Source organism: Siphateles boraxobius, unplaced genomic scaffold (assembly GCF_051911475.1).
Source record: "Siphateles boraxobius isolate OS27281-9 unplaced genomic scaffold, OSU_SipBor_1 1, whole genome shotgun sequence".
NCBI classification, from domain to species: domain Eukaryota; kingdom Metazoa; phylum Chordata; class Actinopteri; order Cypriniformes; family Leuciscidae; genus Siphateles; species Siphateles boraxobius.
This window is the reverse complement of record NW_027508699.1, coordinates 10,568,371-10,581,975: the sequence shown is the minus strand read 5'-3', so window position 1 is coordinate 10,581,975 and position 13,605 is coordinate 10,568,371. Positions and strand designations below refer to the sequence as shown.

Genomic DNA, 13,605 nt, shown 5'->3' with positions numbered 1-13,605 from the left:
CCTTCTTAAAAATATTGATGAGGGCGAGGGACCAACTCCACAAGATGTAGCAGAGTTGAGGAAGGCTGCAGATTTATCTCTCCGAGTCACCAAGGAGACGGCCCGTGTCATCGGCCGCTCCATGGCAGCTATGGTGGTCTCGGAGAGACATTTATGGTTAAATCTGTCGGGGATCAAGGAAAAGGACAGGCCTTTTCTCCTTGATGCCCCGATTTCACCTTCTGGCCTGTTCGGCAACGCCGTAAATACAGTCGTCGACAGGTTTCAGGAGGTGAAAAAGCAATCTGCAGCCTCCAAGCAGTACCTCCCTCGCCGCTCCAAATCTAAGAAGCCTGCCCCCAGTGGGCAGCCGCAGCCAGCTACCAGCTCCTCCGCCTATAGACAGGCGCAGAAAGATAGCGTTGCGTCTAGAGCCCCTCCTCAAGGAGCCTGGGGGCATAGACGACGCTCTCAGGCGAAGCCTCAGCAGCAGCAGGGCGACCTGAGGGCCGTCCTGCAGGCTAAAAAGGCTTCGTCCAAGAGGTCCTAGCCAGCCTAGGCCCTCTGTGGGCAGCCCCACCCGTGGCGGAGCGATCGAGGTCGCCTCCTCCGCGGAGCCCGCAGGAAATCGATGTCGACTTCCCGCCGCCAAGTGCGCTTCAGGACGCATCGGTTTCCAGCGAACGCGCGCTGCACTGTCCGCCCCACAGGCTTGCGGCCAGGCAGCAATCGCGTCCGCCCATCGAGAATCGTTTTCGGTCGAACCCTGCCGGGCATCCACTTCAGGGGGTCGAGAACGAATTTCGATTGGTACCCGAAGCCAGGCTCGAGAGCCTGGTTCGTTTGGTAAAATATTTCGATGCATGGAAAAATCTCACGAATATTTCGCCTTGGGCCATGCGCACCATTCAAAAGGGGTACAGGCTGCAGTTCGGTTTACGCCCACCAAAGTTCAACGGGGTGGTCTGGACTGCAGTCGACCCAGTGCAGGGTCGGGTATTGGAACAGGAAGTAAACTCCCTGCTGGTAAAGGAGGCTATAGAACGTATTCCTCCACCGGACAGGGAGTCCGGGTTTTACAGCCGCTACTTTATAGTTCCCAAAAAGGATGGGGGGCTGCGTCCAATAATAGATCTCAGACACTTGAATCGTTCTCTGAGGAGATTCAGGTTCAAGATGCTCACTATTCCCATCATCGTGAGTCAAGTTCAATCCGAGGATTGGTTTGTCACGATAGATCTAAAGGACGCATACTTCCACATATCCATCCTTCCATCTCACAGGAAGTTCCTGAGGTTCGCTTTCGGGGGCGAAGCGTACCAATATCGGGTTCTACCGTTCGGCCTAGCTCTCTCCCCACGCACATTTACCAAATGTATGGATGCAGCTCTAGCACCGCTGAGGCTCCAGGGCATCATGGTGCTCAATTATATCGACGACTGGCTGATTCTGGCCCAGTCACAAGAGCTGGCGATTCGGCATCGAGATGTCGTCCTCGCCCACATTCAAAGCCTGGGGTTGAGACTCAACACGAAAAAGAGCGTGTTGACACCAGCCCAGAGAACCACATTCCTGGGAGTGGTGTGGGACTCGGTCACGATGCGGGCACGATTGTCTCCTGCACGAATCGAGTCCATTCTGGCCACAGTGTCCAGAATAAAGCTATGCCAAGCCATTACTGTGAAACATTTTGAAAGAGTGTTGGGGCTCATGGCAGCAGCGTCCAACATTATTCCATTTTGGCCTGCTGCACATGAGGGCCCTCCAGTGGTGGTTGAAAACCAAGGGGTTCTCCCCGAGGGGGAACCCGTTCCGCATGATCAGGGTTATGCGCAGATGCCTTCGTTCCCTATCTATGTGGAAAAAAGCTTGGTTTCTGTCCCAAGGTCCAGTGTTGGGAGCGTCATGTCGCCGGAAAACCGTTTCGACAGACGCCTCCCTCACGGGCTGGGGCGCGGTCATTGGCGGCCCCTTTACATCAGGCCTATGGCAGGACCATCATTCCTCCTGGCACATGAACTGCCTGGAGATGTTGGCGGTGCTCCGAGCTCTGAGGAGCTTCCTGCCGGACCTCAAAGGTCGTCATGTCCTTGTGAGGTCAGACAATATGTCGGTTGTGGCCTATATAAACCATCAGGGGGGTCTGAGGTCTCGCCCTCTATGCAGACTGGCGCATCAGATCCTCCTGTGGTCCCAGGGGAAGCTGTTATCTCTAAGAGCAACATACATCCCAGGGAGTCAAAATCAGGGAGCAGACATCCTGTCGAGACAGGGGCTGAGGCCCGGGGAATGGAGACTCCACCCCGAGGTGGTGGAGTCAATATCTCAGAGGTTCGGCCCAGTGGAGGTGGACCTATTCGCGTCTCGAGAGACGACCCACTGTCCACTGTGGTTTTCCCTCACTCATCCAGCCCCATTGGGGTTGGATGCCATGGTGCAGACGTGGCCGAGGCTGCGTCTGTATGCATTTCCCCCGATCGCTCTGCACCCGGGAGTTCTAGAGAGGGTCCGTCGCGACGGGATCAGTCTACTGCTGGTAGCCCCGTTGTGGCCGGCCCGAGTATGGTTCTCAGACATTGTATCACTCCTAGACGGCCCTCCGTGGGAGATTCCCCTCAGGAGGGACCTGCTGACACAGGCAGAGGGCTCAATATTTCACCCTCGGCCCGAGCTATGGAAGCTGTGGGTCTGGCCCCTGAGGGGGCACAGTACCTAGAGGCCGGCCTATCAGCTGGAGTAGTGGAGACCATACTCAGCTCTAGAGCTCCCTCCACGAGGAAATTGTACGGCTTAAAGTGGAATGTCTTCACCAATTGGTGTAGAGGGCGTGAGGTGGATCCAGTTAACTGCCCAGTGGCTTCAGTTCTGGAGTTCCTCCAAGATCGCTTTTCAGCTGGTCTTACCCCGTCCACACACAAGGTGTACGAGGCTGCCATTGCGGTTTTCCACGCTCCTCTGGGTGATGGGCCTCTGGGGAGACAGCAGTTGGTCGTACGTTTCCTCCGTGGGGCTTGGAGGATGAGACCTGCGGCTCGTTCCAGGGTTCCCACATGGGACCTGGCAGTGGTTCTCGAAGGGCTGGCCGAGGCCCCCTTCGAACCATTGGAGTCGGCTGAGGCCAAGAACCTTTCCCTGAAGGTGGTTTTTCTGTTGGCCATTACTTCTCTGAGGAGGGTAGGAGATCTCCAGGCGCTCTCTATATCTAACGGGTGCCTGGAGTTTGCTCCAGGCGACATTAAAGCCATCCTACATCCTAGGCCGGGCTATTTGCCTAAGGTGCCATCTAATGCGGCACGGCCTACGGTTCTGCAGGCTTTTCATCCTCCACCTCACGTGACGGCGGATGAGGAGAGACTTCATCTGCTCTGCCCTGTCAGAGCTCTAAAAATTTACATTCAGAGGTCCTCTTCATGGCGGAAGTCAGACCAGTTGCTGGTGTGTTTTGGGTCACCCAAGAAGGGTCTTCCCGCCTCCAAACAGACCATCAGCAACTGGATTGTCCATGCTATTTCCTTGGCCTACCAGGTGCGCAATCTGCCTTCACCTTTGGCCGTGAGGGCTCATTCAACCAGAGGCATGGCGTCCTCTAGAGCCCTCCTCTCGGGGGCCCCGATCCAGGAGGTCTGCGATGCAGCAGGATGTGCCACCCCCCACACCTTTATTAGGTTTTACAGTCTGGACATCCCATCTACGCCTGGCACTCTCGTGCTCTCGTCCTAAGTGTGCCTGTGAGCAGCTTCACACTAGGACAGGCAGGGCGCGTTGTGGCATAGTGGGTACTCGTTCCCCCAAAGTGTCATTCGACGCAGTCCGAGTTCCCTCGAAAGGGAACGTCCTCGGGTTACGACTGTAACCCTTGTTCCCTGAGAAAGGGAACGAGGACTGCGTCCTTTCGCCACGCCTTCCCCTGCCTGGGAGCGACTTGCTTCATCACAGAACCTGACATCTCATGTGTGCCGGCGTCCTTTATAGCTTCCGCTTGTATGCCGTCACTCATTACGTCATGACGCAACACCAATCAGAGATTGGCTTAGTTTCATTCATGCTTCAGAGACGCTATGCTGAGGGGCGTTCCCCCCAAAGTGTCATTCGACGCAGTCCTCGTTCCCTTTCTCAGGGAACAAGGGTTACAGTCGTATCCCGAGGACGTTTTATAACATTATCAATTGTCATGTTAGTCAAAATTAGCTATACATTTGAATGCTGAATAGTCATCCCATATAAAACTAATAGTCCTCATTTCATTGCTTGAGTCATCACATACAAAAATGTTGAACTAGTTGTCAAAATTTGTCAAGCAAATTTTACAATTTTTTTTTATCTTTTTTTTTCTTCCTGAAAATGTCTCCTAAATTGAACAATTTCTCTCAGGTGAACCTATGTGGCCAGACAGAGAGGAACGTCTGGATGTGTATGAATGATTTACAGTACTATGTATGTTGTATGTTCAGTTCCAATATGAACTGCAATATTGTATACAGTTGTGCACAGCTCTACCCAAAGGGAGTTTTTGTTTGTTGTAAATAAGGGTGTATTTTTTCTTTTGCACAATGCTGTGAACAAATTAGAATTGCAAAGAGCATATGCAGTAAAAATGTGAAACATACATATTCAGTGTATACTCAGTTACCTCACTAAATACAGTAATGTGTAACTTTACTGTAGTTTTCAAATGGCTGTGCAAATAGTATATAGTGCTGTCTTGAGCATTTTCAGGTAGTGTCACCAAGATCTGACTTTGTTTGCATTGGAAAACATTTACAGAGTAAACTGTCATAATGAAAACATGACAAAGCCATTTGACTATTTTTTTCATAAACAATGGTGTCATGACTTTTCATCTTGATGACACTGACACTTTCATTGACATGAATACTTGCTTTTGAGGAATGAGCTATCCATTTTGAGCAAGTGACACACTTTTGCAGGTTATCAACTAGGTTTTGCAGTTTGTACTAATTGTTTTGAGAACTGCATAACACTGTAGTGATGTGAGAAATGCACCAAAGCGACTGAGAAAAACTGTACAAAATAATGGTGTTATACATTCAAAAGTAAACATGTATACATTGTGTTTGTTTGTTTAATTTATTAATCACAACCTCCCTACCGTTCCACCATGAACCCATAGATTCATAGCTTTTGATTTCAGGACCAACATTAGTCCTGATATTTCAACCATCACCGTAGAAAACTATGGCATTACTGTAAGCTAAATAAATGGCTGTGTTACCTGTACAAGTGATTAACATGTGGAGAAACCCCCAGCGAATTCATCCAGTTTCTGAATGTCCTGTCCTCTCTTGTTTCCCCTGTCGAAAGAGAGAGCGATCATTTATTAGTCAAAGTCACACCATGTCTTATGCCTTATTTTGAGTTTCATTATGTACTTTAGATGCAGTCAATTTTAGATTTTTTTTAAAATACTATTTTAATTGGAATTTAATGTTTATATTGACTTCACATTATAAGCCCACCAAAAAACTGTCCACCCTCTGAGAATTAAACTGGTTATTTTTACTGCTGTCCCTTTAGGACTTCTAAATATACACTATATGTAGGCTATTGTCTGTTTACCCATGTAATTTACACTGTTGTTTATCAGGATGGATCAATTTGCTTTGGTCACAACTATGTTCTGTTAGTTTCACTTTCATGGACTTAGGTTGTTTATCGTCAGTTTCCTTTGTTCTAGTTTCCCGCCACTCGTTAGTTTCCATGGACACTCATTCAGTCATCACAGCTGTTCAATATTTTGTCTTATTACACGTCTCTGTGGAATACTTGATTCTGATTGGTCAATTGCGTCATCCAGAGGTATTTTACTCCCCGATAACAACCGCTGAAAACAGATAACACAGGCTCATCTGGGTTGCTGAAGTCAGCAGCGATACACGCTTGCTAGGAACAGTTTTTTCTTTTGGAATTTTTTAGCGTTTGGTGATCTAATAAAATATTAAAACTCAATATTTAATATTTCAAATCAATATTTTGTGTAGGGTTACTTAATTATGTCATCCAGTATTGTGGACTCGCTCTCTCGTTCCATACAAAAGTACCTGCTGCCATTTTGCGACTGTTGTTTTGTACACTGTAATGGATTATAGGATAACAAAAAGGTATGATTTTAAAACCGTTTCATCTCAATTCAATATCTATTATCCCCATAATTATTTATGTGATGAAATGCTCTGTAATAAGTGATGTGACTGTACCGTATCTTTACATGTCTGTATTTTGAACTTACCGCACTAGCAACTGCTCTCTCGGCGGAAGCTTTGCGTTTAAAGACCTAATAAAATATTTAGACTCAGATCAATATTTCGTGTCTAATAATTTACTTATGTGGCAAGTAGTCATGTAATACATCATCACTGTGTATTTAAGTTCTTCCTTGTGCACTCTTCATTTGTACGGTATTGTTTGTGACTTTACACTCTGTACGTGTCACCGGGTGATTGAGTAAATGAGCGGCAGGTGTGGAGGGAGTGGTGATTGGGGCACATGCTCCCAAAGTGGAGTATAAAAAAAGGGCCATTTTGAAGAGAGACATAGAGAGACACATCGAGAAAAGAGTGAACACACAGGGAGAGAGGCACACAGGCACCGGAGGAAAGCCGCGAAAGAAGAGAACTTGTGGTATGTTTATTCCTCACAAAGTCTGGAGAACCCCAAGCCAGCGGCACGAAGGATGCCGGCGGAGATATGAGTGGAGGCTTAATTCACTGGGAGGAGTTGTGGATTGCAGTGTCTAGTGTGGAAACAAGCACGTTTGAAATCTCGAGTGTTTTACTGATTGCAAGAGTGCGGAAAATTCTAAATTCTACTTCCACTCGTAGTCTCAGCTGTTACTGATCCTCTGATGTTCAGAGCTGGAGGAACCATTGAGCCGGCGAGCGAATTAGAAGCTAAAGGCTGTTGCTGATCCTCTGCTGTTCAGTCTCTGTCACCAGGAATGAAGAATCACTGAGCCGGTGAGCGAATGAGAAGCTATGAGCTGCTACTGACCCTCTGATGTTCAGAGCTGGAGGAACCATTGAGCCTGTGAGTGAATGAGAAGCTATGAGCTGTTACTGATCCTCTGTTGTTCAGTCTCTATCACCAGGTGATGAAGAATCACTGAGCCGGTGAGCGAATGAGAAGCTATGAGCTGTTGCTGATCCTCTGTTGTTCAGTCTCTATCATCAGAAATGAAGAATCACTGAGCCGGTGAGCGAATGAGAAGCTATGAGCTGTTACTGACCCTCTGATGTTCAGAGCTGGAGGAACCATTTAGCCGGTGAGCGAATGAGAAGCTAAGAGCTGTTGCTGATCCTCTGTTGTTCAGTCTCTATCACCAGGAATGAAGAATCACTGAGCCGGTGAGCGAATGAGAAGCTATGAGCTGCTACTGACCCTCTGATGTTTAGAGCTGTAGGAACCATTGAGCCTGTGAGCGAATGAGAAGCTATAAGCTGTTACTGACTCTCTGATGTTCAGAGCTGGAGGAACCATTTAGCCGGTGAGCGAATGAGAAGCTATGAGCTGCTACTGACCCTCTGATGTTCAGAGCTGGAGGAACCACTGAGCCGGTGAGCGAATGAGAAGCTATGAGCTGTTACTGACCCTCTGATGTTCAGAGCTGGAGGAACCATTTAGCCGGTGAGCGAATGAGAAGCTAAGAGCTGTTGCTGATCCTCTGTTGTTCAGTCTCTGTCGCCAGGAATGAAGAATCACTGAGCCGGTGAGCGAATGAGAAGCTATGAGCTGTTACTGACCCTCTGATGTTCAGAGCTGGAGGAACCATTTAGCCGGTGAGCGAATGAGAAGCTAAGAGCTGTTGCTGATCCTCTGTTGTTCAGTCTCTGTCGCCAGGAATGAAGAATCACTGAGCCGGTGAGCGAATGAGAAGCTATGAGCTGTTGCTGATCCTCTGTTGTTCAGTCTCTATCACCAGGAATGAAGAATCACTGAGCCGGTGAGCGAATGAGAAGCTATGAGCTGCTACTGACCCTCTGATGTTTAGAGCTGTAGGAACCATTGAGCCTGTGAGCGAATGAGAAGCTATAAGCTGTTACTGACTCTCTGATGTTCAGAGCTGGAGGAACCATTTAGCCGGTGAGCGAATGAGAAGCTATGAGCTGCTACTGACCCTCTGATGTTCAGAGCTGGAGGGACCACTGAGCCGGTGAGCGAATGAGAAGCTATGAGCTGTTACTGACCCTCTGATGTTCAGAGCTGGAGGAACCATTTAGCCGGTGAGCGAATGAGAAGCTAAGAGCTGTTGCTGATCCTCTGTTGTTCAGTCTCTGTCGCCAGGAATGCAAGAACCATTGAGCTGTCTCTGTCGCCAGGAAAGAAGAACTACGGAGTCAACTTTTTAAGACTTTTTATAATCCAATAAAGATACATTGTTATTTATTTTAACTTCTTGTCTGCCTCATGTGTGTCCACGGTCTGCTCCTCGGGCGGTGTTTCAGTTTAGGGGTGGGCGGCCCGCTGGCGCTCACCCCGACCTGTGACATACGTTGCCTACCTCTCGCTATTGGATTACTCAAGTATGTTTTTTTTAATAAATACTTTGTTTTGTAACCTTTTTGAATCATCTTCATCTGGACTAAAACGTGACAGAATACCAGCCCCCAAAATGAGAAGAAGCATTGAAAAAGCTTCCATCAATGTTGCCCCTTTGAGGAAGGAGGGTCAATTTTTTTCCTGGGTGGCAGATGCCTGGAGGAACATGTGGAGGAATTCGTCGGCATCAGCCACTTCGCCCATTGCGAAGACATCCCGCACATGGAGGGGTTTTGGATCAGACTCAACGACAAGATATGGCAGTGGTACCGCGAGGAATCCGTCACCACCCCAGAGCCAGACCCTGCGCCCACTGCGGATTAGGAGCCAGAGCCCACCACAGACCAAGAGACCCAGCTGATTCTTGTCACAGAGAGCAAGCCTGACCCAATGCCTGCCAAGGAGCCAGAGCTGGCAGCCACATCCGTCCCAGAAGAGAAGCCAGAGGTCCCAGCTGACCAGGTGTATGAGCCAGCTATTACATCTGTGCCAGTGGAGGTGTTAGTGGAACTGGAAACAGAGGGATGGCTGATAGACTGGGATGCAGTGCTTCCCACCCTGCCCACCCACAAACCTTCTCTATCACTGGTCCCCTCCTGTATTAATCAGTGTTTATCATCGTATCTGGTCCTGCCCAGCCATGAGTCTTCTGTGTCGTCATTGCCAATGGTCCTGTCCAGCCCTAGTTTGTCGTCACCACCAGTCCACCACTGTATGATCTTCATCACCACCAGCCCTGTCCATCACTGAGCCTGCTTCCTCACCCAGTCTACCTCTTCTGGTGTGAGGTCCCTCCGCCTCGTCCCTCAGAGCCCTCAGTTCCACCTCAGTCCACCGACCAATCGGCTCCGTCATGGCTCCTCGCCCCCTCAGCTGCACCTGGGACCATTGTCCTTTTGGCTCCACCAGGCTACCTCGTCCCACCAGCTTCGCCCTGGTCAGTCGTTGCCCCACCATCTCCACGGACTTCCGGTCTGTCTGCTGCGCTCCATCTCTCCGCCCCTACGGCTCTGTCATGCTCCTCCACCCCTCAGGCTCCACTGGGGTCCTCACTCACACCAACATAACCTTGGTCCTTCGTCCCCTTGGTTCCTCCTCGGCCACTTGTAGCCAGGACTCCGCCTTAGTCTCCCTGTCATTCAGTGTCACCGGGTCTCTAGGTGCCACAGACTTCACTTGGCCTCTTCATCTCCAGGCATTAGTGCTGTTGGTTGGGCTCAAAGAACCCCCTTGGCTCCTCCCTCCATCATTGCCGTCATGGCTCGCCTCCATAATGGTCTTCTCCTGGGTCGCTCTGGAATCTCGTCGGCCGTCCGGTTCTCCCTGGATCGTAATTCTCCTTGGGCCCCTCCACCATCCTGTCCTCCATGGCTACTACCTCCATCGCCACCCTTGTCTCTCCTGCCAGCATGTCTGCCTTCGTCCAGCCTTCATGTACTTCTTGTCTGCTCCACCCCCCCCCCCCACCACTTCATCTATTACGGTGTGAGCTTGCGCTTTCCCACAGGGGGTGTTATGTCACAATTATATTCTGTTAGTTTCACTTTCATGGACTTTTAGTGTGTTCATTGTCAGTTTCCTGTTTCCTTTGTTCTAGATTCCCGCCACATTGTTATTTTGACATCAAAAACATCACAGCTGTTTGTTATTTTGTCATCATCACTGTGTATTTAATACCTCTTTGAGTAGATATTCAGCTGAACTATATTAGTGATCAAAAGTTTGAGGTTGGTGAGATTTCTTTTTTTAATAATTGAAAGAAGTCTCTTATTTTAAATCTCTTCATTTGTCCGGTATTGTTTGTGTCTTTACACACTGTGCGTTGCCTACCTCTCGCTATTGGATTACTTGTGTTAGTTTTATTAATACGTAAATACTTTTTGTCACCTTTTTGAATCATCTTTATCTGGACTAAAACGTGACAGCTGTATACTGAATAGTTTGATAGATTGACAGTGATGTATAAATGTGGGTGTCATATGTTAATTGTGGTATCATAGTCATTACAATTTCCTTAGCAGTTTCGCTGTTAAGTTTTCATAAATTACCTAAGTGGACTAAGGAGGAAGCTTTGTGTTGTGAATGTTACTGTATGCCTATTTGTACAGCGAAAATCAAATCATGTTTTCCATGATATGCTCCTGGTAAATATGTTTTTAATAAAGTCCCTTAAATACGAATGATTAAAGTGCACAAGAATGATTACATGATGATAGTCTGTTTCACAATCCTGAGCTACATATTCTCTTAGTTTGCAATAGACCTTTATCCTTATTAACAATAAAATCAGGCTGCTAGTGTTGTGAATGCAGAAAAGAGCATGATGGTAAAATAATCATCTATCTCCCTCTGCAACGTAAATGGGAAAAAGGCAGTTAAGAGGGTTCTGGCAAATGTAGGTATATTTGGCTGATGACACGCTGTATTTAAGGAGACAGAATGGAGAAGAAAATAGAACAATCAGATAAAGAGGACAAAAGACAGATAAACAGACAGTGAGATAAAACCTAATCACCCCCAATTACACATGTGACCCTCTCTCTCACACACACACACACACACACACACACACACATGCATTATGTATGAAGTAAGCCACAGAGCGCCACCTGCTGCTCGCTGAAAACACTGCAGATGTATGAACTGACACAAAAGCACCAATTTGCCAGTGGTGTTGGTAAAAACCATACTGTATGTCTTTCATGTACATTTCATGCACCCTATTGTCTTGAAACGTTACCTATTACCTAAAGTGACTTCTTTACATAGATGCTGTTTCCTATTTGATATCAGGCGCTATAAAACAACCTTGGGCTAACTAACTAACTAACTAACAATTAATATTATTATTATCATTATTATTCAAACTTTGTGTTTGAAATAATAACAACAACAATAACTAGAAAAAGTTCGTCGAGACAAACTTTAAGTTGGCTTGTGAAAGTTTGGACCAATAAGTTTGAAGAAGTTTAAAGTAGATTGAAGTTTAAAGTAGTTTGAAGTTTAAATTAGTTTGAATTTTAAAGTAATTTGAAGTTTAAAATAGTTTAAAGTTTAAATTAGTTTAAAGTTTAAATTAGTTTGAAGTTTAAATTAGTTTAAAGTTTAAATTAGTTGAAAGTTTAAATTAGTTTGAAGTTTAAATTAGTTTAAAGTTGGAATTAGTTTAAAGTTTTTAATTAGTTTAAAGTTGTTTAAGGTATAGTTTGAAGTAATTTAAAGTTGATAGGGTGTTTCTAGTGGGTTGCTAGGGTGTTCTGGGTGGTTGCTAAGGTATTTTAGGTGGTTGCTAGGGTGTTCTGGGTGGTTGCTAGGTGGTTGCTAGGGTGTTCGGGGTGGTTGCTATGGTGTTGCTAGGGGTTTCTAGGCTATTTTGGGTGGTTGTTATGGAGTTGCTAGGGTCTTTTAAGGTATTTTTGGTGTTTGCTATGGTGTTCTGTGCTGTTGCTAGGGTGTTCTAGGCTATTTTGCGTGGTTGCTATGGTGTTGCTAGGGTGTTTTAAGGTATTTTGGGTGGTTGCTAGGGTGTTCTGGGTGGTTGCTAGGCAGTTGCTAGGGTGTTCTGGGTGGTTGCTATGATGTTGCTAGGGTGTTCTAGGCTTTTTTGGGTGGTTGCTGTTGTGTTGCTAGGATGTTTTAAGGTATTTTGGGTGGTTGCTAGGGTGTTCTAGGTGGTTGCTATGGTGTTGCTAGGGTGTTCTAGTGTATTTTTGGTGGTTGCTATGGTGTTGCTAGGGTGATTTAAGGTGTTTTGGGTGGTTGCTAGGGTGTTCTGGGTGGTTACTAGGCAGTTGCTAGGGTGTTCTAGCGTATTTTGGGTGGTTGCTATGGTGTTTTAATGTATTTTAGGTGGTTACTATGGTGTTGCTAGGGTGTTTTAAGGTATTTTGGGTGGTTGCTAGGGTGTTCTGGGTGGTTGCTATGGTGTTGCTAGGGTGTTCTACGCTATTTAGAATGGCTGCTAGGGTGTTGCTAGGGTGTTTTAAGGTATTTTGGGTGGTTGCTAGGTAGTTGCTAGGGTGTGCTGGGTGGTTGCTATGGTGTTGCTAGGGTGTTATGGGTGGTTGCTAGGCAGTTGCTAGGGTGTGCTGGGTGGTTGCTATGGTGTTGCTATGGTGTTCTAGGCTATTTTGGTTGGTTGCTATGGTGTTGCTAGGGTCTTTTAAGGTATTTTGGGTGGTTGCTAGGCAGTTGCTAGGGTGTTCTGGGTGGTTGCTATGGTGAACTATTTATGATTAAAAGTTCAAAAGTGTTTGAATTCATGAGTTTATAAGTTTATGAGTTTGTGTACGAGTTTATGAGTTTAGAGTTTATAAGTTTAAATGAGTAAGTTCAGAGTTTATTAATTTATTAGTTCATAATTGTGTGAATTCATGAGTTTATAAGTGTACGAGTTTATGAGTTCATAAGTTTAAATGAGTAAGAGTTCAGAGTTTATTCATTCATGAGTTTGAGTTCATAAGTGTATGAATTCATGAGTTAATAAGTGTATGAGTTTGTACGTTTATGAACTCAGGAGTTCATGAGTGTATGAATTCATGAGTTTATAAGTGTACAAGTTTATGAGTTTAGAGTTTATAAGTTTAAATGTGTAAGAGTTCAGAGTTTATTAATATAAGAGTTTGAATTTATGAGTTTATAAGTGTATGAGTTTATAAGTGTACAAGTTTATGAGTTAAGAGTTTATAAGTTTAAATTAGTCTAAGAGTTCAAGTTTATTAATTTATTATGAGTTTAAGAGTTTAAGTGTAGATAGAAAAGTGTCCTGATAGATGAGTTTATTAGTTTAAATGAGTCTCAATGGCTCATTTAGTATATAGAATGGCAGTTTGATTCAGTCTAGGGCTTCAAGGAGTTTAGATTTGAATTTTTGACAGTTGGGGAGTTTGAAAATCTGAACATTCCGCCATGTAAAGTCAATGGGATTTTTTCCGAGTTTGATCTTCATTTTTAGGAAAACCGTAAGTCCGATCAGTTAGAAAAGATATAGCATACCGAGTCAGAACAGTTTGAGTGTCTGAGCCGAGTTTGGAGTATGTGGAGTTAAAGCTCTAGGAGGAGATAGAGTTTTAC

The 13,605-nt window shown here is 45.9% G+C and overlaps 1 protein-coding gene across 2 annotated transcripts in view; it reads right to left on the bottom strand.

Moving 5' to 3' along the window:
- pls1 (plastin 1 (I isoform)) overlaps positions 1–13,605 on the bottom strand; it is a 52,074-nt gene that overhangs the window by 5,561 nt on the left and 32,908 nt on the right. For both annotated transcript variants that reach the window (XM_077203144.1, XM_077203242.1), the window contains exon 11: positions 5,213–5,291. In XM_077203144.1, the coding sequence (XP_077059259.1) occupies positions 5,213–5,291 (79 nt within the window). The remainder of the gene's footprint in view (positions 1–5,212; positions 5,292–13,605) is intronic.